Source organism: Heliangelus exortis, chromosome 2, assembly GCF_036169615.1.
Source record: "Heliangelus exortis chromosome 2, bHelExo1.hap1, whole genome shotgun sequence".
In the NCBI taxonomy this organism is placed as follows: Eukaryota; Metazoa; Chordata; class Aves; order Apodiformes; family Trochilidae; genus Heliangelus; species Heliangelus exortis.
The window spans coordinates 33,643,047-33,669,868 of NC_092423.1; the positions used below are offsets into that span (position 1 = coordinate 33,643,047).

Sequence of the window (26,822 nt, forward strand, 5' to 3'; positions counted from 1 at the left end):
GTGTGGTGCTTCTAAAACACACTAGTGGTTGCTGCTGCTCTTTAGTAGGTGTCTGTATAGACCACTAGAAACAACAGAGGATTCCTTTGAAGTGCAAGTATTGGTTTTGGTTATGACTAATAATACTTACCACCGTAAGCTTTTTTTTTTTGGTTTTTTTTTTTTTTGCATACCTCTCTTTTTTCTCTGGTTTTTGAGAACATGGCTACCATCTCCCATCAGTTCATCTACTTTGTATCTTCTGTCTTTTCAGATGCATATTCTGCCTTAAAATGTAGAATCCTAACTTTTGAGGTTTTCTTGCTAGCTCTTTCTTTTCTTTTGTTTTTTTGGCTGCTGTTTTATCTTAGTTTTGTAGTTTTCCATTTCTGGTTTCTTATCTATCTTATACTACTTCTCACCCATTGAAAGCTTTTTTTTTCTTGTCACTTCTCTCAGGTATAAAGAAGGCTATGTGTTCATTACCTGATGGTGAATGCCTCCACTGACATGTTTTCTTTTTTTTTGTCTGTACTAATGCAAATCGGTCTGAAGAGGAACCATTATTTCATTTGTATTTTTTTAAGGGTCTAATTGATATTAATCAAAGGTGATCTTCTGTATAATTACTGCACATTGAGTTATGTTTTAAATTGTATAGTATATGTCTGAATCACTCCATTGTTTGTTACAAGATAGACTTCAGTCAAAATATTGTGACTCTTCTATAACAGCTACTAGAATTTAGTTTTTATTGCTATTTGTACCTTCTTGCCTAAAGGAGGGCGTTTGGACAATCAAATATAAATGACTAAGATATCCAGGGCTTTAGGACCATTCATATTTCTGAAGAAAAACTGCTGTTTTACCTGCAAGGGAAATTGTGTCACCTTGGACATGTGAATATTTAAATGTATCTGTCACCATTGGTGTGGGCAATTTCAGTAGTCATTTCTCCATAGAATTAAAGACTACAGGATAAATACCTTCAAACACTACTTAGGCTTTCTCATGTGGAACATAGTAGCTATGATGCAAGTTTGTGCTGTCTTACTGTGTACCATCAGGATTCAATTTAAGGGCCAGGCATGTTCAATGTATTTATCAGCAAGTGGTAGGCTGGACTTGAATGCACCATTAGCAAGTTTGCTGATAATACCCAAATGGGAGGTGTTGCTGACTCTCTTGAGGGACCAGAGCCCTTTCAGAGGGATCTGGATAGATTGGAGCACTGGGCTGATTAATGGGATGAAATTTAGCAGGTCCAAATGCCAGATCTGCACCTAGGATGGAGTAATGCCAGGCACAAGTATAAATTGAGAGAAGTGGATCAAGAGCAGCCCTGCAGGAAGAGATATGGGGGTGCTGGTTGACAACAGGATCAATATGAATCAGCAGCCAAGAGGGCAAACCACATCCTGGGGTGCATCCGAACACAGCCCAACCAGACAGTCAAAAGAAGTGATTGTCCCACTGTATTCAGGACTGGTGCAGCCTTACTTCAAGCTCAGTGTGTACTTCTGGGTCCCCCAGTTTGGGAAGGTTGAGAAGGTCCTTGAATGCATCCAAAGGAGGGCAACAAAGCTGGTAAGAAGGAATATCCTCTGAGGAGCAACTGAGGACTCTGGGTTTGTCTGGTTTGGAGGGGAGGAGGCGGAGGGGTAACCTCATAGCTCACTACAGCCTCCTGAGGAGAGGACGTGGAGAGGGAGGTGCTGATCTTTTCTCCATGGTGTCCAGTGACAGGACTCAAGGTAATGGTTCAAAGATGCATGAGGGGAGGTTTAGACAGCATATTAGGAAGCATTTATTTTCTGGCAGAGTGGTAAAACATTGGTACAGGCTTCCTGGAGAGGCAGTCAGTGCTCCAAGCCTGTTAGTGTTCGAGACATTTGGATGATGCCCTTAACAACATTCTTTAACTTCTGGCCAGCCCTGAAGTGGTCAGGCAGCTGAGCTAAATGATTATGGGAGGTCCCTTCCAACTGGAATATTCTAGTTTGGTCTTTACTAGTGGTTCTTATTCAGATTACTTCTGCATTGTTGAATATACCTCAGAATTGTTTTGTTTCAAATCAGTAGTCATTGTTAGGATGTAATAGAGCTATAAGGGACTTTTTTAATCCCTAAAGATTATGTGAAATGCCTTTGTTTTCCAAGCAATTTTATATCAAAATTATTTGTCTTCTAGCAGTGTGTTTTGTGGTTTGGTTTTTTTTTTTTTTTGGTTTGGTTTTTGTTTGGTGTTTGGTGTTTTTTTGGTGGTTTTTTTTTTTTTTTTTTTTTTTTTTTTGTTTTTTTTTTTTGTTTTGTTTTGTTTTTGGTTTGTTTTTTTTTTTGTTGCTGGTTTAAAATTTAAATCCAAAGAGAATTATAGCTAGAAAAGGTGATAAAAGCTTTGGGGCCTCTTTTGAAGTTCTTAAAATGCTTAGTGCTTCCCTATTTATATTGAATTTCATCAGTACTAAAAACAGAATTCAAACATTGATCAGCCTAAGTACATAAGTATTTCTTCCTCAGGGTCTGTTGTGGTAGGGATTGTAGTTGCACAATTAATACATTACCTCCACCAAATGTTTTCTTGCCATAATGGCTTTCACTTGAAATATTTAGTTGGAAAGGCTTTAAGCAAGGATAACCAGTACTCAGAGTCCTGTCTTTCACAGTGAAGGCAAGAACTGTGACAGACTCTGTAAATATTTCACTTGCAGCAGTTATGGTGCCACAGCCTAAGAAAATCCTATATACTTTTCTTTTTTCCTTGCACTGTCACGATGCAAGAAATAGCATTATAAGTTTGGTTTTTTTTTCCCCTTCTGCATTTGGTAAGGGAGTCCAGCTAACTACTCTTTGTTTGCTCGGGTGGCAACATGATAATATAGCTACAAGTTCTTGTCCTGTGATCTCCTAAGTGGTTGGTTTGCCAGCTTAGGTTATCTGCAGTCTCTGTTTCCTTGTTACATCAGCTTTGAATTTGGAGCAGGCTTAGTCTCTGGTGAGTTTTAAAGAGATCTGCCCATCTCTCTGAGGTTATCTTGCTCTGTTCTTACAGAGCTTTCTGGATCTTATGGCTGGCTATTTGCAGTTTGTTCTGTGTTTGCCCTTGCATAATCCCAAGGCTAGCAAGGAATGTTAATAGTGTTTATTCATGGAGTTCTATAAATACAGCTAAGGTGAAATGACTTTTGGGAAGGAATAGGCATGGGTTCTGTGTATCTGAGGGTGAGCTCCTGAACATTTCTAATGAGCCAAATTGGGAAAGTTTAATTTGATGAGTAAATAAAGGTGGTTGCAGTCTAAGGTTATTTAGGTGCCTGTTAAAAAGATACCTCTTGACAGCTATGTGGTGTTGCAGGTACCATCCCACTGCTTTTCAAATCTGCCATACTCTAGAGGTGTAAGCAGCTATATTTGAAGACTACCACTGTGCAGCGAATGAAGGAGCTCCTGCTTCCCTTCCATGTAACATCCATTATCCTCACTTGTATGGGGACTGAAAGAGAAACTCTGAAACACATTTTCCTTGCTTATGCTGCAACCTAATGTGCATGGATTTTCAAATTAAGCACATAAACTTCATCAATCGGCTGAAAGCTATTAGGAAATTCAATGTTGCTTTTTTTTTTTTTTCCCCCCTTCATTAAGGGTGGTAGGCACGTTGATTACGTGGTCGATCAAGTTGTGGGCAAACTGATAGAAGTGGTGAAAAAGAAGAATAAAGCTGGAGTTTCAGTGAAGCCATTTCAGGCAAGTAATTTCATACAAAAATACTGAAAAAGAGTGATGTGGTAATTTTGTTGAGTAAATTGGTTTCTATTTTTTCAACAGGTGAAGAATCACATATGGGTTTTTGTTAACTGCTTGATTGAAAACCCAACATTTGATTCCCAGACAAAGGAAAACATGACTTTGCAGCCTAAAAGTTTTGGGTCCAAGTGCCAGCTATCTGAGAAATTTTTTAAAGCAGTAAGTAAAGCATATTGCTTTTTTTTTTTTTTTTTTTTCCTATGAAGCAGGAGTTGACATACTTGTTCAGGTGTATGTAAATTATATAACAAGATTAATTAGTGATTAGAGTACTCTGGTGACATTATAGCATATTCGGATGAGTGTGATGGAGCAAGTTCTTTTCATTCTCTGGCCTTAAGACTGACTGTCTTTTGGCAGATGTCCTGGATATAAAAACGTGTTTCACCTGATCAGTTCATTTGTTGGAGATTCTGGTGTTCAGATTGGTGAAATAAATTTGACTCTTAAACCTAAGCATAGGTCTTGATCAATTTTTTGTATTAAAATAATTTTCTGAAGTTAATTGCCTACTTTATTATTTGATACATCTTATTCTCCTTCACTGAAGTAAACAGAGAAGGGAAAGAAACATGTCCCATTTACTTTTTATTCCAGTAATCAAGGAAATGCAAAATTATGGCTGTAATATTCAAAGCAGTCATTATTCTCAGGCAACAAGTTTAGAAATTTTGCTACTCAATGTATGTGTTACTAGAAATACATGGTAGAGGTTTTTCCTCTACTACATTTTTATACAAGTTGGAAAAGTAGAATTCTGATATCCAGAACTCATTACCCTAAGTCCTGTTTAGTGCCAGTAGCATAACTGCAACTCCAGTAGTCAGGAGAATGGTGCTACTACTAATGCTCTTGTCATCAAAGCTTTGCTTACTGGACAGTGTTTTATTCTTAGAGTTCTGTACTACTTGTGGAATCCTTATAGAACTTACAGAAGAAAAAGTAACACCACACAATCTTGTATTAATTCTTCAGATTTTTGCTGTATGTCTTGTATTTTTCTCAGTAACTTTGATTTACAGTATTTCTAATGTTGCCAGAGGTTAACATTGATCTCTGGAGGTGTTAAACGTGCAGCAGAATCTCCAACCAATGAGTGCTGTATTATGGGGGATAAAAGACAAAGTTCACAGTATTTTTGCTCCACTTCTATTTTCTCCTGAAAAAGCAGTTTTTATTTAGAAAATATGCTGTATGTTACTTTTGCTGCAGATATGTTTCTTAAAATGTTACCAGTTTCTCAAATGGTTGATAAATAGGCTTATTCTTAAATTATTTTGGTTGTCTTTTGGCCCTTCTCAGAAATTTACAAAGAAACTTTAAATGGTCATAAATATGCCATAAGGTTACTTTTTGGTGTCAAAGTCCAGGAAGCAGGTGCTAAATGCAGTAACTAAAATGGGCCTGCACATCAACCACACAGTGTAAGGGAACCTCTTATTAGGTCTCAGTCCCCTTTTTATCTCCCACCAGTTCTACAAGGGGTTGAAAAAAAGCTGTGTAAGTGTTGTGTTTTAATTTTGCATGCATAAAATGCTAGACAGTAAAGTCTTTGATAATTCCTGGTCATTTTATATGTTGCAGTTTTTAAAATTCAGAGGGCTTTGAGACAGTGTTAGATCAGTGACTTAAAATTGAGACATGTGCTATGTGAAGCTTTTCTCAACCACAATTCTGATCTGTTGCTTATAGGCCTCTAACTGTGGTATCATAGAGAGCATTTTGAATTGGGTCAAATTTAAGGCACAAACTCAGCTGAACAAAAAATGTTCATCAGTGAAACACAGCAAAATCAAGGGCATTCCGAAACTGGATGATGCTAATGATGCTGGTAAGAGTACTTGTTTTTTAAATGACTTTAGTATTTCATAGATTTTTTTTTTCAGACATCATAATTTTAAACCTGTCTTAACTTCTCATACTTACGTATATTTTTCAAATAAAAAAAATTTTCCAGTTTTCTAAACATGCTAAAGCTAGAATTGAAGTGTGATGATGAGTTTGATATTAGGAATGCTGACCTCTAGGGTAGAGTTTGTTAAATAACACTGAACAAAAATGTCAGCCTAGCTCCATATTGAAATAATGTGTATTTTCTCATTGTGATTTCCAACTACAAAGTGTTAGCAATATTTATTTTGGAGGTGACTAGTTTTCTTGACCTTTCTGGCATAAAAAGATGTGACCCCCCCAAAATTCTCAAGCTGTAGGAAGTACATCACATAGTGTGCAGACCTGAGGGAATAGTTCAAGAGACTTTTTTCATGAGGCTTTAAATGCCATTAGGTTCCTGTCTGGGTATATAGGGCAAACTGGCAATCTCTGCTGGCTTGCTTCCTAGCACAGGTAGGAGTCAGGATCAGCTGCCAATCTTTTTGCCAAGAACAATGGGATAGGAGTGAAGGCACATAAAACTAAAGAGCTTGGAATGCTGCCAGTCTATGTTAAAGTTAGTTATTTTTAATACATCCTTGTAGTAAACAAAGAGAAAATGGAATGAAATAAGTGAGTAGGTTAAGTAGGAAAAAAGCATTTAAGACTATTAAGGAGGCTTTTTTTGAGCTCTAGTGTTCAAGTCAAAGATTTTTTCTTGATGAGTTGATGAGTTCTGTTTGGTTTTGCTCTTTTTGGTTTGGTTTTTGATTCCTTGAGTTCAGGTGATTTTTTTTTTTTTTTTTTTTTTTTTAAACTGAGTTTTCTTCAGTATTTTACTTCTCCAGTTATTCAGATGTCATATTTGCCTTAAAAATTAATAATCATGTCTCCTTTAACTAGTATTTTGTTTGTGGAATTTGTATTCTGCATTCAGATGTGTATTCCTGCTCCAATTCATGCCTAGAAGATTGTGTCCTTGGAGATATGCTGTGTTTTTATGGATGTCAAGCCTAGTGCTCATAAATATAATTAATTATTTTAGATACATTTTTTACATTGTGTTTTTTAGCCCTACTTTGGAGAGCAGGCTTCAAAATCACTTCTCCTTTTTCATTTTCCTCTGGACCTGAATGGAAGGGAGAATCTCTCACAAGGGAGCTAATAAAATATTACATTGTCTTTTACTCAGAAGCTTCCTCAACTGTGAAGGCATGTAGGGATTCCTTTGTGGCTCAACACTGATGCTTTTTGTTTTGCATGGTTTGGATTCCCTCTACCCAGCTATTTCTCTGCTGTCTAGTTATTCTTGTATGGTGAGCTGCATCTTTGCATCTCCCAAAGAGGCTTAGCCAGGTGCTGGTTTATTGAAGTTCACTACATTTCTCACGTGGAAGGCATTGCATGTTTGGGGTGGACACACAGGACAGCAGAGAGGCATCCAGTTGCTGAATATGATGTGTGTTGTCATATTCAGTCTTGGTCTGATTTTCTCAAGTGTTGTATCTACTGGCAGAGGGGTTTTAAGTTGAATCACAAGTACTACATTTAGTAGAAAGTTTTGTAGTCTTTTCCTTTTAGACTGAAGGTACCATATGGATCATCCATTTGCTGTTGAAAATCAGTTGGAGGTTTTTTGTTTTTTGCACAAGAACTAAGCTAATACTATAATCAGGATCTCTGGCCTGAATAAAAAGCTGCTTTTGTTGGGAAAGGTAAGGCAGATGATGATAAGGAAGAGTGACTCCTGCAGTGTGGCTGAGTGTGTGTTGGTTGTTCTGCTCTTGAGAACTTGTCTCAATGAACTTGGTGTAGTTGGTGACTGTATCTGACTGAAACCTTGGTGTTTCTTAACAAAAGAGGAGGTCCAGGTGCCATGGAATTCTTTAATGAGTACACAGACAAAGCTCTGTAGTACTATCAAGCTATCTTTCTGTAGTTGAGAATCCCCAGAGTACTGGGGATTCTCAGGGTCAGGTGTAGTAAAGACTGTACATGCCTTTTCTGTGTGTGAGTTATCACTCTTAGGTCCAAAAAATGAAACTCTTTGCTATATGAATGTTTGCCCTGACTGTGCACATGACTAAGTTATAGTCTTTTCAAAGGAATTTCAGACCTTCCAATAAACTGGAGAAAAAATTTAACAGATGAACGAAGGTGCAGTTTTAGAGAGATTGCTTCAGGACATTGCTACATGTCACACAATTGGTTTGTAATCTGGCAGCAAAATACAGTACTCTTACTTCATGCAGTTGTCTTTCAGGACAAAAACAGTATTTGCGAGGGTTGCAAATAGAGGGTTCTGTTTGAGATGTTTCTGAGAATGTTGCCTGGCTTCAGCAAATGGACAAAAAAAGAATCCCCCCAAAAGTGTAATTTAATAAGTGACTTCTGAAAAATATACTGTGAGGGAAGAGGAAAAGTAGAATAGGAAATAACTCCTGTCTACAACTCAGGCATACATAATATATGTGTATCAGAAATTTGCAGCTGGAAGAAGGAAATGGGAAAGGTACAAAAGTATGTCTCCTTGTGTGCGTAGACATGTAGGAACCATTACATAAGATGCACCACCATTCCATCCCATTCTCTCTGTTTGGTTCCCTGTCCATAACATAGTGTATTGCTAAGGGCTAGGATGCTAATTCTTGTTGTGTAGTTTATGGTATGGAGGGCCATCCCTAATAACAGGAATGTAGCCTATTTGATTTACCTGACATAGAGCAGGAAGAATATTCATGACTGATGCCACTGAATTTCTGTTAATTTGAGTTTAAAAGTAACACTTTTTTTGCCTCACTTCTACTTCTTCCTTGACTGCAGGTGGCAAACATTCCTTGGACTGCACATTAATATTGACAGAAGGAGACTCTGCCAAATCTTTAGCTGTCTCTGGCTTAGGTGTTATTGGTAGAGACAGATATGGAGTATTCCCACTCAGGGGTAAAATTCTCAATGTTCGAGAAGCTTCTCACAAACAGGTAAGTAGTCTTGTCATCTCCTTTTAGCTAAAAAATTAGTCTCCTGTTTATTTTTTATTCCTAGGGTTCTATCTTCATACTTTTATTTGTTGTGTTTGAAAATCTTTGGCCAAGATTTCATAAAGTATCAGGTACTTTCAAGTCTGGCAATATTAAGTGTATTAGTGACAGTACTGGAATGATGAAGTTCATTTCGTCTCAAGTGCAAATAAATTCTGCTATGACTCATCTTAACATTTTGCATGAATACTTAAAAACCTAAGAATTATTATTCTCTCCATTGCCATGAAATTTGCTTGGCTTCCAGTGTGAGGCAGCAGTGGTGTTAATCCCTACCATTGCTTCTTCTGTTCTTCATATTTAGTCTGTGGTAAGGATTGGGTTGCAGATGCTCATAGAAATAGTGGAGAAAAAAAAAAAAGGCAGCTTTGTGGATGACTTGTTGTTACATGCCCTTTTCTCCCTGCCTTCTGGACCCAATGTGCTCTGACTGCAGAGGAGAATGGGAGTGGTGCAGTCTTGAGAATCTGCACGTACAGAAATATCTACAAGTGTGAAGGCTGCTGAGGATAAAGTTATGAAATTGAAGTAGAGATGCACTGAAAAAGTGGCTATAAAGCCCTCCTAAAAAAGAGTGGGTTGTTTCTGAATTTCTCCTTCTTACACTGACTGCTGTAACTTTTTAATACAGATTATGGAAAATGCAGAAATCAACAACATCATCAAAATTGTTGGACTACAATACAAGAAGAGCTATGAAGATCCTGAATCTTTGAAAAGTCTGAGATATGGAAAAATTATGATCATGACAGATCAGGTTAGTCTGAAACTCACAGGTTTTAATATACAGAAGTTCTTAAAATGTGATATACTGCAATTTGGTAGGTTGCATTTTTGTGCATTATAACCTGCCTCTGTCTTATGGATATATTCAGAGGGAATTCCTAATGTACAAGGTTCCTTAATGTTCTGTTTACTCCAAATTCAAACTGATCTTTGCTACACAGTAGCAGAAATGCCAAAGCAATAACAAAAACATGTATAAACAAGAATGCTTTTGATACCTCAAAAATATAAATAAGTACAAAATGAAACAGCTGATGAGGTAGTAATTCTAGAAAGTCTGGGAGAAGCAAGAATGCGGGCAATTATACTTAAATAATCTCAAAGTGTGTGCCTATTGTTCAGATTTTAGGAGTCTAGGAATCCTATGCTTTGGATATTTGTGAAGCTTTGTTATTTTTTTCCCAGAGAGGTTGGTACTATCAAGCAGCTTAACACCAACAAGAACTGTGGGTCAGACGTGGCTTTCTTCCACAAAGATTTAGTTCTGTGTGTGTCTGGGATAACTCTGGCTCTCAGAGAAAATATGCTGCAGGCAAAGAAATCTTTGAGCTGCAACTGTGGACTTGGTGTGGAAGAGCTTTTTATTAGCTCAGGGATAGTGCTATTCACTGGTGGCTATTTTATACTCGGGTCCAGTTTGGAATCCAAATTAAAACTAACTTCCCTTCTATGTATTCTGTCAACAGATATTGTTTTCAAGTATCAAGGCCAGGGAGTGTGGGTTTTCTGGTGGTTTTGAGGGATATGACATTTTATAAGGTTGCTTCATGTTTTTATGTTCTGATTTAGGATCAAGATGGATCTCATATAAAAGGCTTGTTGATTAATTTTATTCATCACAATTGGCCGTCACTGCTGAAACATGGTTTTCTTGAGGAATTCATCACTCCTATTGTAAAGGTATGAATTCTATTAATGAGATTTTATCTGTTATCTGCAGTGCAACAGAAAAATTGATTTTTTTTTTTTTTTTTTTAAAAGGCAAGCAAAAATAAGCAAGAACTTTCATTCTATAGTATCCCTGAATTTGATGAGTGGAAGAAACATATGGAGAATCATAAAGCATGGAAGATAAAATACTACAAAGGTTTGTTTAAAACACATAAGTGAACCTCATGAATATAAAAAAAATAATAAAGGCAAGTCATAAAGTTTTATGTGTAGTTGTTTTCATGATAGTATATTCTGTAATGATTTTATCATATTCTCAGTACAATAAAAGCAATCAAATAATAAAACTCAACAAAACTTAAATTTTTAATATGGACTAACTATTTATTTTAATTGGACAGGTTTGGGTACCAGCACTGCTAAAGAAGCAAAAGAATATTTTGCTGACATGGAAAGACATCGGATCTTATTTCGATACGCTGGTCCTGAAGATGATGCTGCCATTACACTGGTAAGAATTTTAAAAAGTGCTCTTATACAATATGGTTTTGTTCCCATTTTTTATTGAAAATGGCACTTGAAGATATAACATGAACATTTTTGGAGTAACTAAAAACCAGTTTTGGAATAGAGAGAAGTTTTGAGAAAATATTATATTTTGAAATAAGAGCTTTATGCTACAAAATCAGTGCTACCTTCTGCTTAGTAGTGTTGACCAATTTTATGTGGTGTGGATATCAAGATGCATTACATTCAGGCTTGCTTTTGAAGACAACATTAAGAAAAGTATTCTGAGCAGGACAGTAGAGCTCAAACAAATGATCTACTCAGGAATCTGAATTTTCTTTCTGAGCAAATACTACCAGATAAATACTACCTATTCATAAGATATATCTGTGTGGTGTATGTGTATTCATGCATGTGTTCTACATACTTGAACTTGAAATCTTTTAACTAGTTGTGTGCAGGGAAATAAGCACACATGTTTCAAAGAGAGCTTGTAGAAGGACAAAGGATGGCGTCTGGAACAAACTGTTCTGTCAAGAAATGTTTCACCCTTTGTGTTTTAATTAACATTTTACATTTTAGGTGATACCAAAAAGAAAAAGGGGTAGGTGTCATATTTTAGGCCCATGTGGCCATTCGCTCACTCTCCTCTGCCACAGGCATGAGGAGGAGAGAATATAAATGAAAACTCATGGATCAAGACAAAGATAAGAAGGTTTCACTCACCATTTGTGGTCTTGGGCAAAACAAACTCAGGAAAAAAAATCAGTTAAATTTGTCACCAATCAAACGAGAACAGGACAGTAAGGAATAAACTTCCCTCAGAGTCATGGCCTTCTTCAGGTGCAGCCATCTTCCCCTGGCGTGGGGTCCTCCACAGCTGAAGGTTCACTTATTCTCCACTGTAGTCATTCAGGGGCTGCTCCACTCTGTTCTTCCATGGGCTGCAGGGGAATCTTTGCTGTAGTGCACCTGCTCCCTCTCCTTCCTCACTGACCTCAGTGTCTGCATAGGTGTTTCTCATTCCATCCCTGCCGAAAACATCAGGTCTCTTAGAAGATTTTGTTCACATTCTTAAATATGTTAATTGAAGAAACATTGTCACAGTTGCTGATGGGCTTGGGTTTGGGCTTGGCCTTGTCCAGAGGTGGGTCAGGATTTTGGTGCCAGGGGAGCTTCTAGCAGGTTCTCACAGGAGACACACCTGTGGCCCCTCCCTCCTACTAAAGCCACACCAGGCTGACCAAACACAGTAGGAGGGAAAAAATTAAAAATGGGAAAGTACTCATCTTAGACAAAACAACTGTTGCCTTGCTTTAAAGTGATGCCTTATCATCATGAAATCTAAGGCCTGCAGTCACCTGGCCTTAATTCTGTCTTAGTCTTTTCATGTAGTGTCAATTTTGTCAAGTTGTCAGTTTTGTGAAAAGGACTAGGACCAGCCACTCAGGAACAGATACAGATTATTTGCATTATGTGGCTGATAGAGCAAACAGGGCATGGAGAGGGCAAGAAGTGTTTTTTTTTAATACCTTTAGTTAATTTTCTTGATGGCAACTGCTTAGAGATCAGTTTAAATGATGAACCCAACCTTAAAAATATTTAGGGAAAAATCCCAATGCCTTTAAACTTGTGTATCAAAGACAACTCTTTAAAGAGAGGAATAAGAATGAAAAGATTTATCAGACTGTATACTGATTTTGTGAAAAGTGCTCTAAATTTAAATTATGATCAGTGAGAGTTCTGTCAGTGCAAAAATCCCTCGTGAATGTCAGAAAGGTCATGTGCTTTTACTGCTGCCTAAGCATAAACATTAGTTTTATGGCTGATTGAGTACTTGGCCAGGTAATGTTATACACTTACAATTCTGACTGAAGTAACATACATTTATACAAACATATGCATGCTGATAATTTAGTGTGCTTGAAATCTTTTCAGGCCTTCAGTAAGAAGAAGATTGATGACCGTAAAGAATGGTTAACAAACTTCATGGAGGACAGGCGACAGCGTCGGCTACATGGCCTTCCAGAGGTGAGTCTTTAATAGTAATAAATCTGGTGGGTGAGATTTAAAGGTAATGCAGTTTTTGTATTGAATGAATAACGTGTGTGGGTTTTTTTCAGCAATTTTTATATGGTACAGCAACAAAACATTTGACTTACAATGACTTCATTAACAAGGAGTTGATCCTTTTCTCAAATTCAGACAACGAGAGATCTATCCCTTCCCTTGTTGATGGTAAGCTGATAATTCATTATGATTTGTTGGAATATTCCTTTTTATTGTTTTTTAATCCTGTGATTTATGTTGGAAATAATACATTCAAGCCAAGAATACAAAAACTTTTATATTTTTGTTTATCATTTATATGCTAAGGAACTGCAGTGTTTGGCATGATTCCTCTGAGAAGAAGTTTAAGCTGTTGCTGTGCATCCTTTTTACTTGAACAAACCTATTCCTTAGACCATACAAGTTGTTTGTTTCCTCACCACCAGAGAAAGCAAGTCTCTTAAGTGCTTATAATAGTTAAAATTCAAGTCAACAGCAGATGAAGATGCAAATGTTTTCTCCCTTCAGTCCTAGACTACATGCAGTGTTTATTGACTTTTCCTGTAATCTTGCTAGGGTTCTGTCAGTCAGGTTTGCTAACTCTCCCCTTGCAAAGGCATGAACATTAAAAGAGGCATCTTACTACACTCCAGCTTCATCTGTAAAACTGCCTGCAAACAGCACGAGCAGGAATTTCTGCCTATATTATTTTCAGTATATTTTCAGTGTGTTTACTGAGATCAAGAAGGAAAGATCTTGAGGTTTTGCAAGGGGGGAAAAAAAAAGTTGATTTATCTCCACTTTCCAGTATATTTTTATAGTGCACTGAAACATTCATATAACAAGAGTTTTTAATATTTTAGATGAGAAAGTTTGATAGTTTACAGGTGGATAGGGGCAGTAGCTTCTTGGTAGGATGGATCTCCAGCTCGCTGCAGAATGAGGCTGGCTTAGGTATGCAGATACATATCTAGGGAATCAATTCCAGTCAGCTTCAGCTGACTTGAAGCTTTCTGCTTCTTCAGACTGACTGTGTCCTGTAGCTGGGTGCTTGGATTAACTGGTAGTCTCTATGAAGCATTAGATAGTTTACTGCTCTGGAGGAAGATTGACTGTAGAGCTGCGTATTTCAGGAGGTCATTGTTCTTTATAACATCCTGTGTATACCCTGGCTGCTTTCTCAGAAACAGCAGAATGATCTTGCTGCAACTTGAAATAAAGAATGAACTTGCAGTATGTAACTGCTCATTTGAATGGAAGTTTTCTAAGTTTGTGTCTACAGAAGGGTAGGAAAGTGAGAAGGGAACATATTTATTCAAATCTTTGTGTGTGGGAGTGTATGTGTAAACATTTAATACAATTTATGCATTATATTATACACATTCTATATAATTGCTATCAGTGTAATACATGTATAATACTCTACATATAATATACATGTATTTATAGTATGTGCTGTATTGCATATATAATACTTTACATATTATAATTGCTATCAGTATTTCTGCCAACTTTGGCTGTAATTCTGCATTCTGAGCAAGATATGTGAAGTGTTCAGTGGGTGCAGTGCTCTAACAGTGGTGGTTCTTCAGTATCATCAGGTGCTACACAACAGAATAGTCTTCTGGCAAGTCTAAGAAGAAAATAGAGGCAAAACATTTTGACTGTCTCTCCAGAGTTTTTTGTTACCACTCTTGCTCCTTGGTAATTGTCCTGTGTAAAGAAAATCCTCTAATCTGTTACATTTAATAGATTTTTTTTTCGATAGAGAAACATGTTGCAGGCTCATTGTAAAGAAAAATGGATTTTACAAGTTTAAATGAAATGGAGATGGCAGTCAGTGTCTTTTTCAATTTTTGCACTTACGTTTGACCCAGGTTAGTAATGGTAACACATAGCAATATTTTAGTGTATTTCAGAAATGTATGTGAATTAAAACAGTGAATAGATTAATAGGCATTATCTGGAATTGTTTGTCAGTTCTAGACAACATTTAGAAAAAATTATACAATCCCTTCCACACAGATGTTGTACTTACAGTGTACCTAAACAATAAAAATGAGTCAGATCAAAGAGACTGGCTTCTTTCTTAAAGCTTTAAAAGATCTAAAAGAGAGACAAAACCAATTTTGTTAATTTTTAGTGAGTGCTTGGAAGATTTCACAGAAAAAAAGTCAGAGTGCTTTAAAATATATGTAAGCTACAGTTACTGTTGACACTGCTGAATTTGTGATGATACTCTTAGGAAAAAGATTTTGCTTAGGAGACTGGAAAGGAAACTCTTGTGATAGCTTTACATTTAGGATAAAGTTGCTGTTTATTGGAGTGATGCTTGCTACATAGTAATAATGATTATCTGAACGGGTTATGTTTCCACTTATCTGGTCATTTTTCAGTTGGTAAAATATTTTTTATTATTTTAGAAGAACAGATATTAATTTGTCAGTTTGCTAATCCTGCCATGTAAATAGGCGTGCCTTTAATTTTTAGGCTTCTTTTGAGATTAGGAACTATAATAAACGAGTTTACTTAAAGATCCCCATTTGTGCATGTGTTGAAAATGTGCTATTCTTCTTGATAGGTTTAAAGCCAGGGCAACGCAAGGTTTTATTCACTTGCTTTAAGAGAAATGATAAACGTGAAGTAAAGGTTGCTCAGCTGGCTGGTTCTGTTGCTGAAATGTCAGCTTATCACCATGGGGAGGTGAGTATGAAGGATAATAAAGTTGTGAGGATTTTCAGCCAGTGTAAAGTATTAGGTGAATGTTTACTGAATTTAAATTGCAAACCTATTGACTGGAAGTCTACTAATCAAAGATTTATTTTTAAAGAAAAGGAATGAAACAGTATGTGGTTTAAATATACTGTAGGCAGCATATTTCCATTCTTTCCAGGTCTTTATGTGCAGTGGTATCCCAAATAGTTTGTGGGTTGTGGTGAAATAATAGTTGTGGAATTACCCAGATAAGTTCTAGCTTCTCAAGTCACAGGAACATAGAAAATATATATTAGGACAAATTTTCTCTTAAAAAAATGTAGTGTCTTAATGTATGAAAAAGACAAACTGTTCTTAGGAAGCCTAATACAGTGTTGGAATAAATATTATTTCTATCTCATGTTTTGTTTATGTTTTTCTGAAATATTAACAGAACTTGCCATATTAAGAGTCTCTCTCCATCCCTTCTCCCCCTTGAAAAGCAATGAGTAGTAATTTGTGCAGTAGTAAGGGCAGTCAGTTTTTCCTTTCATTACACTGAATAAGTGCTTTAGAAAAAATAGAGACTCCCAGGGGTTTCCATAAGCATAGAATGTAAGGACACTTAAATCAGGGAGGCAATGTGGCTGTGGAACAAGAAGCATTATGTTTTGCCAGCAGCTCTTGTAATAGGTTTATAACATTACTTTCTCAGGGAGACTACTTTTGAAAAATTTAATTCAGGCTAGTCACAAAATTTTTGATCATTACAAGTATGATGTGTGAGTAGGTAATACTATTCTCTTCTACTACAAATATGTATTTTTTTGCAGCAAGCATTAATGATGACTATTGTCAACTTGGCTCAGAACTTTGTTGGCAGTAACAATGTTAATCTGCTACAACCTATTGGTCAGTTTGGTACCAGGCTTCATGGTGGAAAGGATGCTGCCAGCCCTCGCTATATTTTCACCATGCTAAGGTAAACACAAATGTGCAAATGTAAAGCTAAAATATGCTTTTAAAAAGCCTTTTTATCAAGCTTACCCTTTCAGATCGCTGCTTTTTTTTATGTGTATGTGTGTGAGAAGACTGGAATATTTTGATCCAAGCTCAAGTTCCACTTTACATCTATAGGTGTGATTTTTTTTATTTTTTATTTTTTTCCTTAACATGGATTTTTTTGCATGATATTCCTTGCATAGAAGTGCTGTGGGAATTTTAACTTTTAGGAAATTAAACTTTGAATCATAAGGCTGAAGACTGAAAATTCACTCAGATTAATTATTGATCTTAACTTGTGACTTCTTGAAGAAGTAGCTTTCAGTTTCCCTGCTCAGTGTGAAATCTGTTCAGTTTCTCAATAGAAAGTGTGATACTACCTAGTGAGAAATCCTGCAGCTCAGCATAGACTTGAAAGTTGAGATGGATTATTTTTCTTTTGGATAAGTTTCTTCATATTGAGCTACATTACACCTATATAATTTAAGAATAAAGACCTAATGTAATGATGCTGATTTTTTCCAGCTAGTACCTTGAAATTCTTTTTGGTGTGCAGAGTGTCTGAATATGTTCCTTAACATAAATTAAAGCTGTATCGCTGCATTTATTTCCTGATTTTAGAGTGCTGTTTTGCCTAAAATTCCTTGTAGTTTCTCCTTTTTCTCAGTTGTAAGCTTTGTACATAAGTATCCGAGTTTTACTCCCTTTCTCATTTATATTCTTTCTGTAGCTGCCTAGTTTAGTGTATTTTCCTTTTTGCATGAGGTACTGGAAGTAGCATTCAACCAGGATGATGTTCCAGGTGAACAAAAGGACTTGCCAGTAAGACCTCTGCAGCATTTTCAGAGAGTGCTGGGCCTACAACAAAGCAACAAAGTTTAGCAACTATTTGCATGCTGTGTTGCTTATTACTGGGTGATCTACTGTTACAGTGAACTGTGTTCTGAATGCTCCAATGAATTATATTTTTGTGGATGTTAAATGTCATAAACTACTAGTGAATCATGTACAGGTGTTATTGTGATGGAAACAAATAGCTGTTATGAACACATTGATAACAATTTCCTATTCAGAGGAGGTATCTAGATTGCATTTTCAGCTTCAGAATGACAGAGAAAGGAAGACATGAGAAGAACCTACAAATACCTTGTATTTGGGCCCTTGCATTGTTAAAGCATTGTGTACCTTATTTACTGGACTCAAGTTGAACAGTTTTCTGTTTCTTTTTTAAAGCCCTTTAGCAAGGCTGCTTTTTCCATCAGTGGATGACAACTTGCTTAAATTCCTTTATGATGACAACCAACGTGTAGAGCCTGAATGGTATATTCCCATCATTCCTATGGTTTTAGTAAATGGAGCTGAAGGGATTGGTACTGGGTGGGCTTGCAAACTTCCCAACTATGATACCAGAGAGATTGTAAACAATGTCAGACGAATGCTGGATGGCTTAGATCCCCACCCAATGGTAAGCATAATAGTATATACTGGTATTTTTTATGATTGCTCAATAAACCTTCCATTGTACTTACTGAACTCGTATCACTCTAGAAATGCTTGATTATTGGAATAACTGAGGTGCCCCAGTAATTGTGTGTAGGAGCTTTACTCGACTGTTGGGGTGAGACTGAGGAAGTTCACCTTAATTTAAAACCATTGCAATTTGTACTTTTTCCAATTATTTCAGAGGACTTTTTCTTCTTTGACTGTAAGGCTTCACAGTTGCAAATCTTACTGTCTAGTTATGACTTGACAGTAAAAAGGTGTACCACTCTTTCCTTTTTGAAGGCACTAGTACTTACTTATCTTTAGTTCTTACTTATCTTTGTCTTGTCAGAATTATACTGTCAGATATCTGTAAGCATATGAGAAGAAATTGCCACAGTTGAAGAAAATCAGCAACTTATGAACTGCATCTAACTTCTGTACCTTTATTTTTTTATGAGAGGTCTCTGAAATTCTGTGTGCTTGAAAAATTGTGGACAGGAAGAACATCTGGGTGGACTCAGAATATCTGTAGCAAATAGATGAAATACAGACAATATAACCTTTACTTTATAACTGATGGATATTGCTACTTGGCAGTATTTACAAAGTCATAGAAGCAGAAACACTTTTTCTCCTCTACTTAGATCACAGTTCACTGAGTGTGCAATATTAATACTCATGAAACAGTGGATTCCTTTTCCAAATTCTTGGGAACAATAAATAGTTGATGTTCTCTTTTTTAAAATTTTTTTATTATGTTTTATTAATGACTATTACGCTTCCTTTAGGGCCACTAGCCATCTAGGTCTTTCTGTATGCTGGTATGTGTTTTTGGCTGCATGGTAAGCTGAATAAGGAAATCAACTCAATTAAAATAAACCTCCCTGTCCTCTTAGTTACTTTGTAAACTGGATGGGTTCCACTATCTTTACAAAACAGCACAAGAAAAAAAATAGTGAGACTAGGGTGTTGATCTGCTTTCTGTCATGCCGTTATTTTTGCTTGCAATTTTCTTTTAAAAGAATGAAAAAAACCAAAAACAAAACAAAGACAAACCCAAACAATGAAAAACAGCCCACAAAGAAAACAAAAACCCCACCACCTCACTGGGTTCAGCCACATCTTCTTAATAATTTATCTACTCTGTGGATCTTAAGATACTTTCTCCTGACAGTTGCATGTGTGTGTTCTGTTTTTTCTGTAGTATTTTTCCTATGACTTAAGATTTTCACAGGCATGAGAGGCTGGTCGATGGATTAGTGCAATATAAAATGGTAGTTGTATGGTGTATGTGAAACAAGTATTTTAATGACATTTTATTAGAAAGATTATTACCACTTTGCTCATTTTTTGCAATTTCAGCTCCCAAATTACAAAAACTTCAAAGGAACCATACAGGAACTTGGTCAAAACCAATATGTGGTCAGTGGTGAAATATTTGTGGTGGACAGGAACACAGTAGAAATTACAGAGCTTCCTGTAAGGACATGGACCCAGGTAAGTAACAGTGAAATACACTTAGGTTAAAAACCAAAACCCAACAAATTATTAGCAAATAATTTAGCAAATTATTTAACATGAACTTTTAACATAATTTCTGATTATTGTGCATACATGAAAAAGAACATGCTTTCATTCTTTTGTGTGTCTTTGTAGATGTTTTTCTACCTGTGCCATCTACTGTCCATACTACAAGGAATACTTGCTTCTCCTGTTAAATTAATATTTAATCCCCCTTTTCTTATGAGTAGATGCCTCTTATGTTTGTGCTAGTCTTGACCTGCATTTTGCAGGTTATACTCATTCTGTAAATTGTATCTGGTATCAGATGTAATGCACAAGGCTTTAAAACCTTACGTTGTTGTGGTTTAGGAAACTGGGTATTTTAAGAAGTGTTTCTGGTTTTTGCTACCTTGTTTTCAATAGGTATACAAAGAACAGGTTCTAGAACCTATGTTGAATGGGACTGAAAAAACTCCAGCATTAATTTCTGACTATAAGGAATACCACACTGATACAACTGTGAAATTTGTTGTGAAGATGACAGAAGAAAAACTTGCCCAGGCAGAAGCTGCCGGATTGCACAAAGTCTTCAAGCTTCAAACAAGTCTTACTTGTAATTCTATGGTAACTTTTTCATGTTTGGCTATCAGAATCTTTACTGTTGTTTGCTTTATAGTGTGCTTTTGGTACTTGATACTGAACTGTGTATTATGTATTTGAAATTGAATAGTAGAAGATTAAGGTGATGACAGATAATAATTCAATATAGATGAGCAAATCCATTTGCACCCTGATCAATCAGTCTTTCAAAAGAAATTTTTCAAGCTGAGGGGCACTTAGTTTTCTGTAACTGAAAATTTCCTGTGCAGCAAACCAAAAGTAGTTAATGTAAAGTAGATGATACAAATAACTTTCTCCCATATTATAATTAGATTTTAGTTTTAAATATGGATACAAGTTACATGTTCAAAATTTCACTTATACAGGACTATTAATCCTCTACTAGGAGTTAAACAATCCTATGTTATCAGCAACATAACTCCCATTTTAAGTTATAGGGTTTAAAAAACATTACCCTTAAGCTGCTTAAGTCATAATAGTGATGTCAATTACTCATGTTTTGATGGAAGTAAGAATCTGAGCAAATATACATGTCTGTCTATTATGAGAGGGATTTGAATTGTAGGATGATTTCTGCCAGAATATTTCCAAATAACTTGTCTGAGAAAGTAGCTCTATTTTTTTTATGGCAGGTACTACTTCTAGATATGGCCATAACATAAAAATACTATTATTGTTGCTGTTATTTTATAAATCAAAAGAAATGAGAAAATAGATTAACAATGAGGACCCCAGAATTGAAAATGGGAAAGGCCTTGCTCAACCAGCTTTGTAGATTGTGCTTGAAAAGCCAATCTACCAAATCAAGGTGATAGTATTTCTCACAGTTTTAAACAACCATACGAACCATTTTGAGAATCTGTCCTCAAATAATTGTTTAACAGATTACAAAACGTTTTTCAACTCACTGAAATAAGTACTAAGGGCTGCTTCCCGTGCATGGGTAGGAATTACCCTGCCCTAGTGTAAGCATCTTCAAAGCAATGTGAACATTGTCAGTGTTCACCCAACTCCCAAGTGCTTTAGATGGAGGGGATTAATTCTTTCAGTTGACTATAGAGGGCGCCTGGAGTGACTAATTCACCTATAAATGTCTAAACCGGAGATGTCAGGAGTTGAGCAAGGTTGATTACAGCCACGATGTAAAAAATATTTCCTACTGTGTGCCTGAACTTGAAGGATGGCAGTTTTCACAGCTGAACTGAAATATTGCTGAAGATGCTTTTCAACTGTTACATTAAATAGTTGTTAATCGTTAGGTGCTACTGAAGTTTTGCTTTAATATTAAGTTCAAATTAGTCATTTAACTGAATTCAGGCATATTTTGCTATATAGCTGTTTTCCTGTTTGAACATGTGACCACCATAGGTCTTGTGCTAAATCTACTTGTGAATAAAAATAAAATCTATCCAGCTATGTGCTGTGTAGTTCCATAGTAAGGTTTGAGTTCAGAGACTTGAAAATACTGCTTTTTATTTAGTGTATGTGTGTTGTATATGTGTGCAATGAAATAGGCTCATATGCAAATGTAACAAAGTTTGAGTTATGAAGTCTCATTCAAGCAGTATATTATGTATTTTATAGGTGCTATTTGATCACATGGGATGTTTGAAGAAGTATGAAACTGTGCAAGACATCTTGAAGGAGTTCTTTGATTTGCGATTACATTATTACAGCTTACGCAAGGAATGGCTTGTGGGGATGTTGGGTGCAGAATCTACCAAGCTTAACAATCAAGCCCGTTTCATTCTAGAGAAGATACAAGGAAAAATTACCATAGGTGAGTAAATTTAGGTTAGAACAGTGGGGCAGTATCTGGAAATTATTTAAAGATGGTAGAATGTACGTGCATGTAAAAAATTTATTTTCATTACACTGTTTTGTTTTTTTCCCTTCCCCCATCCCTTGGTGTATATGTGCCTTGTAGAGAACAGATCAAAAAGAGACTTGATTCAGATGTTGGTCCAGAGAGGTTATGAATCTGATCCAGTAAAAGCCTGGAAAGAAGCACAGGAAAAGGTAATAACCTGAAATGTCTGGATATATTTGATGCTGTTACTGGGATAAATTACATGAATTTATTCTGATGTTTGTTTTCTAGTAGTCTAATTTAATTTATAAAACACACAACATTTAAAAAGATTATTCATTATTCCTTACTGGCTTTCGTTAAAAAAAACTTACATTAAACTAGTACAATCTTGTCCCATAATATTGATACTGTACATAGATAATTCTTAAGAAAATTATATAATACAGGTCTGAAAATGCCAATGCAGAGGATTGAATTTCTTAATGTACCCAAATCAGAGCTGGCAGCTTGATTTCTGATTGACTGATGCAGCATTTCATGTATCTGTCACCCAGCACAAATAACTGGTTCTCCCCGTATTTATTTGTCGTATGATTTTAAAAATGTATTATTTATGGGTAACTAGTGATTCATCAGTTTTCTGCAGTGAAACATGAATATTATAAAGCTATGACTTTTGAACTTTAGTGAAATTCACCTTGACTTAGATTTATTTCTTTTTTAAAACCCAATTGTTTTCTTTTTGTTCCAAGAGAAATATTTGACAAGTTTGATTTCATGTTTTGCTATGGGAAGATAAAACTTCAAAAAGCAACTTCCAATATCTGCCCATTTTTCTGTGCCATTGTAACTGCTTTCACTGTTTGTGTGCGTTTCTCATTTGATTCAGTTTGCTTTTTTTTAATGACTGTATTTTAACTCAGTGTAGTGTGTTGTATTTTATAACAAAACCATTATGAGAGCTTTTGATTCAGTTCCCAACTTTGTTCATTCAGGGATTTGAGAGCAGTTTTTATCCAAAAGACAGCTCATTACTCAAGAAACAGATGCACATGAAAATCCCAAGGATAAAGGTCTCAACTTGGTGAGATAGCTAGGACAGTCCCAATATCTGTAACCAGCAGCATACAAGGTATATGGCTAGCATCAGGTTCAGATTTGCTTTCTTAAATTAAAGGATTAATGCAGCTACAGAAGTGCACAGGAACGTGGCCTTCTGTAAAGGTCCAGAAAAATTAAAAAAAAAATTAAAAAAAAAAGAAAAGAAAAAAAAAAAAGTGATGCTTTGATGCTTTGGAGCATTGTTACAGTTCATTCATGGAGCTAAAATTATTAACACTTGTAATTGTGAATATTTTGCTTTAGGCAGCAGAAGAGGAGGACCCACACAACCAGAATGATGATGCTTCCTCTGCTTCTGGCACAGCTTCTGGCCCTGACTTTAACTATATCTTAAACATGTCTCTGTGGTCACTGACAAAAGAGAAAGTAGAAGAGTTAATTAAGCAGAGAGACTCAAAGGTTGGTACACCATGGAAGGCTTGATATAGTAAATAAGTAATGTCTTAGTAAAGACATTAGTCTTAGTAAATAAGTAAATAAGTAATTACTATGTCTAACTGTGAATGTTCAGTTTCTATACTATTTACTGTAGTTGTAATGTAACTTAGTAACTTAAATTCTACATAACTACTTTCATATTTTAGGAGAGAGAGCTAAATGACCTTAAGAGGAAATCTGCTTCAGATCTCTGGAAAGAAGATTTAGCAGCCTTTGTTGAAGAGCTTGAAGTATGTTTTGTTTCTGCGTATCTTTCTATAAGAATATTAAATTTAAGTTAATTTAATTCAAATCATTCATTCATAGCATTAAAATGCAAGCAAAAACTTAAGTACCACATTTCAGTGTAAAAGCAGATAGACCTCCAGGTATAGTGATAAATGGGAAGTCAGTATTGATTATTTGTGTTCCTAGTCATGTTTCTCAGGGACTGCCTCTTGTGGCATTATTTTTTTTTCCAGTCAGTGATGGTAAAAGAAAAATTACCAGGAGAAAGTTTCTTTTCAGATAATAAACAAACTGAAAGTAGTAGCTAGTAATAGTAATAATTATAGTAGTTCTACATGATCTACTACTACATGATCTTGGTTGTGAAGCATTGTCAGTATTGTGAAGTATTGTCAGATGCAAAGCTGTGCATGTAGGAGGAAAGTGTGCAGACCAAAAGCACAATATGAGGGGCTATTACTTTGCATTATCAGTAACTCTGGGAAAGGTAAAGTCCTGCTGGACAGTTTGCTGAGCCTCAGCTTTCAGTGTTGCCTGGAAAGGGCTGATAGACACTTTTGAAGTGTCACAGGGTAAATACAAATAAGACATTTATTCTTCAGTGTGTTTGTAGTATGTCCACAATTGGAAGTGTGGAAATTCTGAAACATTACATCAGTACCCAGACACGTACACAAAACATAGAACCTCACAGAAGAAAGCTTTTTTTAATTATTTTTTTTTTTTTTCAGTCTAGCAGTGTCCAAAAGTTCATATTTATTTAATCCTGAATAAAAGTGTAGTTTTTAACTGTCCAGAGTAATGAAGAATATACCAAGATGAATTTTTTTGGTTTTTTTCATTACTGGAAAGTGTGTCACAACTCGAGAGAATTAAGGGAAGTGTTATGCTCCATGAAAAAAAGAAGATGAATCTTAAGTAATTGCCATGTTCCACTTTGTCCTCATTAAAAAACAATATGTTCCTCCTGCCTCTCCTTGTTTATTAGAAAGTAGAAGCACAGGAAAGAGAAGATGTTTTGGCTGGCATGGTTGGCAAGCCAATAAAAGGCAAAGTTGGTAAACCCAAGGTGAAGAAACTTCAGTTGGAAGAGACCATGCCATCACCATTTGGCCGAAGAATTGTTCCACAGATTACATCTGCCATGAAAGCTGATGCCAGTAGGAAATTGCTGAAAAAGAAAAAGGTAAAAAAACCTATTGATATAGTTAGATTATTTATTATTTAACAGCTCTAGTTTTCTGCTCTGGAAGCATAAATCCAAACCTCTAGACCTCAGTAATGCTGTAGTTTTACTGTTTTGCTGACACAATGCATCAAGAAGTAAATACTGGATTTCTTTTATACTTGCAAAGCTCTTGTGATTTTACTTATTGTTCAAGTGATCTTACTGAGTTTTCTTGCTTCCAAAGCTGTTAAACAAATGTAAATATACTAGACTAATTTATTATTACTAGATTTACTTACTTTACTTACTTATTACTAGAATTACTTATTTATTATTACTAGACTAATTATCTTCTACAAAACTATTCCAGTTCTATCTCGAAAGAGAAATGTCATTTATTATTTTTTGCCCAACCTTTTTTTTATTTTTAGGGTGAAACTGATTCTTTAGCAATAAAAACAGAATTTGATGAAGAATTTGGTGGTGTGCCAGCTGAGGGAGGTGCAGATGACTCACTGAATACATCAGCCACAGTAGCTAAACCCCCTAAACCTAAGAGAGAGAAGAAGGAGCCTGGTAAGAGCCTAACACAGTTGTTGTTAGCCTTAGTTGTGTATACTAATCGGGCACTATATATATTTTTAATACACAGTGAGAAGGGAAATATACCACTATAATCACTATTTCACCTGATTTCCTTCCGTAAAAAGATTTGTGGAAACACTTGCAAGTACTCTGGTGGAATTTCTGTTATGTAGGCTGCTTTTCCGGGGGTGGTGGATCTTATATTTTCTGCTTTTGATTTTTTGGGGAGTCAAAATCTTTTTCTGATAAAAAAATCAGATTATTTTTGTATAATTAGACTTATTCCTTCCAAACTGCAATTTCTGATCCGCATCCTCCCTGATGTTGAAGGATGTGGCACCTGCCTCCAATCTGAGTTAACAGTATAGATCATAAAACTCGATTAAATAAATACATTTTCCTATTGACACATTCAGTCATTTTACTTTTAAAAAACTTGGGTTTGTTATGGCTTGGGGGACTAGCTGATGTCTGTTAACATTACTGGTTTTTCTGTTACTAGGAATTTAGTATTACTGTTTGAGGTATGTATAGTAACAGAAGAGCAAAAAAGAGAGAGCTAAATGCAGGAAGTTTGCAAAGGAGCCTTATGTTTTTCAGTCATAAAACAAATTTGGTAGTAGTAGGTCTCTTTTCTATGTAAAATCATTTCGTGATAATTTTTTCTTCAGGAAGAAGAAAATTTACAATGTTTAAAGGAGAACTTCAAGGAGATAAAAATTTATGCTAAATGTATGCACCATAAATGGTTAGAAAGGATGAAAATATTTTTACCCTGACTGTAGGAAATGCTTTCACTTGTGGCAGGTACTAGGGTAAGAAGAACACCATCATCTACAAAATCCAGTGCAAAAAAAGTGAAGAAACGAAACCCATGGTCAGATGATGAATCCAAGTCTGAAAGTGATTTAGAAGAGAATGAGCCTGTGATTATTCCAAGAGACTCATTGCTTAGGAGAGCTGCAGGTATTGTGAATTTTGCAACTTCTGTGAAGAGTGCATTGTGACTGAACATTTTAGCTACAAACCTGGATTTTCTTTTGACCATAACCTTCCTTTAGGACTTCTCCTACACATAGCTTGAATTACATTTTCTTTACTGTGTGGTTAGTGAAAAACTCTGTTTCAAGAGCAGGAACTTAAAGGTTGAAATAAAAGATTTTGTAATTTGGTCCAGAAATCTTTTCCCTTATTCTAAATACTAGAATAGAAACTATTTACACGAGTAGTA

General features: G+C 35.8%; 1 protein-coding gene across 3 annotated transcripts in view; it reads left to right on the forward strand.

The window, feature by feature from the left end:
• The window catches only part of TOP2B (DNA topoisomerase II beta), a 61,409-nt gene that overhangs the window by 26,701 nt on the left and 7,886 nt on the right, over positions 1-26,822 (forward strand). For all 3 annotated transcript variants that reach the window (XM_071735481.1, XM_071735480.1, XM_071735482.1), the window contains exons 9-30: positions 3,625-3,726; positions 3,808-3,945; positions 5,479-5,617; positions 8,482-8,639; positions 9,331-9,456; positions 10,275-10,385; positions 10,467-10,572; positions 10,778-10,887; positions 12,822-12,914; positions 13,007-13,121; positions 15,514-15,635; positions 16,460-16,608; positions 17,862-18,093; positions 19,476-19,610; positions 20,040-20,240; positions 21,822-22,017; positions 22,165-22,256; positions 23,416-23,571; positions 23,757-23,840; positions 24,827-25,024; positions 25,438-25,582; positions 26,399-26,557. In XM_071735481.1, the coding sequence (XP_071591582.1) occupies positions 3,625-3,726; positions 3,808-3,945; positions 5,479-5,617; positions 8,482-8,639; positions 9,331-9,456; positions 10,275-10,385; positions 10,467-10,572; positions 10,778-10,887; positions 12,822-12,914; positions 13,007-13,121; positions 15,514-15,635; positions 16,460-16,608; positions 17,862-18,093; positions 19,476-19,610; positions 20,040-20,240; positions 21,822-22,017; positions 22,165-22,256; positions 23,416-23,571; positions 23,757-23,840; positions 24,827-25,024; positions 25,438-25,582; positions 26,399-26,557 (3,067 nt within the window). The remainder of the gene's footprint in view (positions 1-3,624; positions 3,727-3,807; positions 3,946-5,478; positions 5,618-8,481; positions 8,640-9,330; positions 9,457-10,274; positions 10,386-10,466; positions 10,573-10,777; positions 10,888-12,821; positions 12,915-13,006; positions 13,122-15,513; positions 15,636-16,459; positions 16,609-17,861; positions 18,094-19,475; positions 19,611-20,039; positions 20,241-21,821; positions 22,018-22,164; positions 22,257-23,415; positions 23,572-23,756; positions 23,841-24,826; positions 25,025-25,437; positions 25,583-26,398; positions 26,558-26,822) is intronic.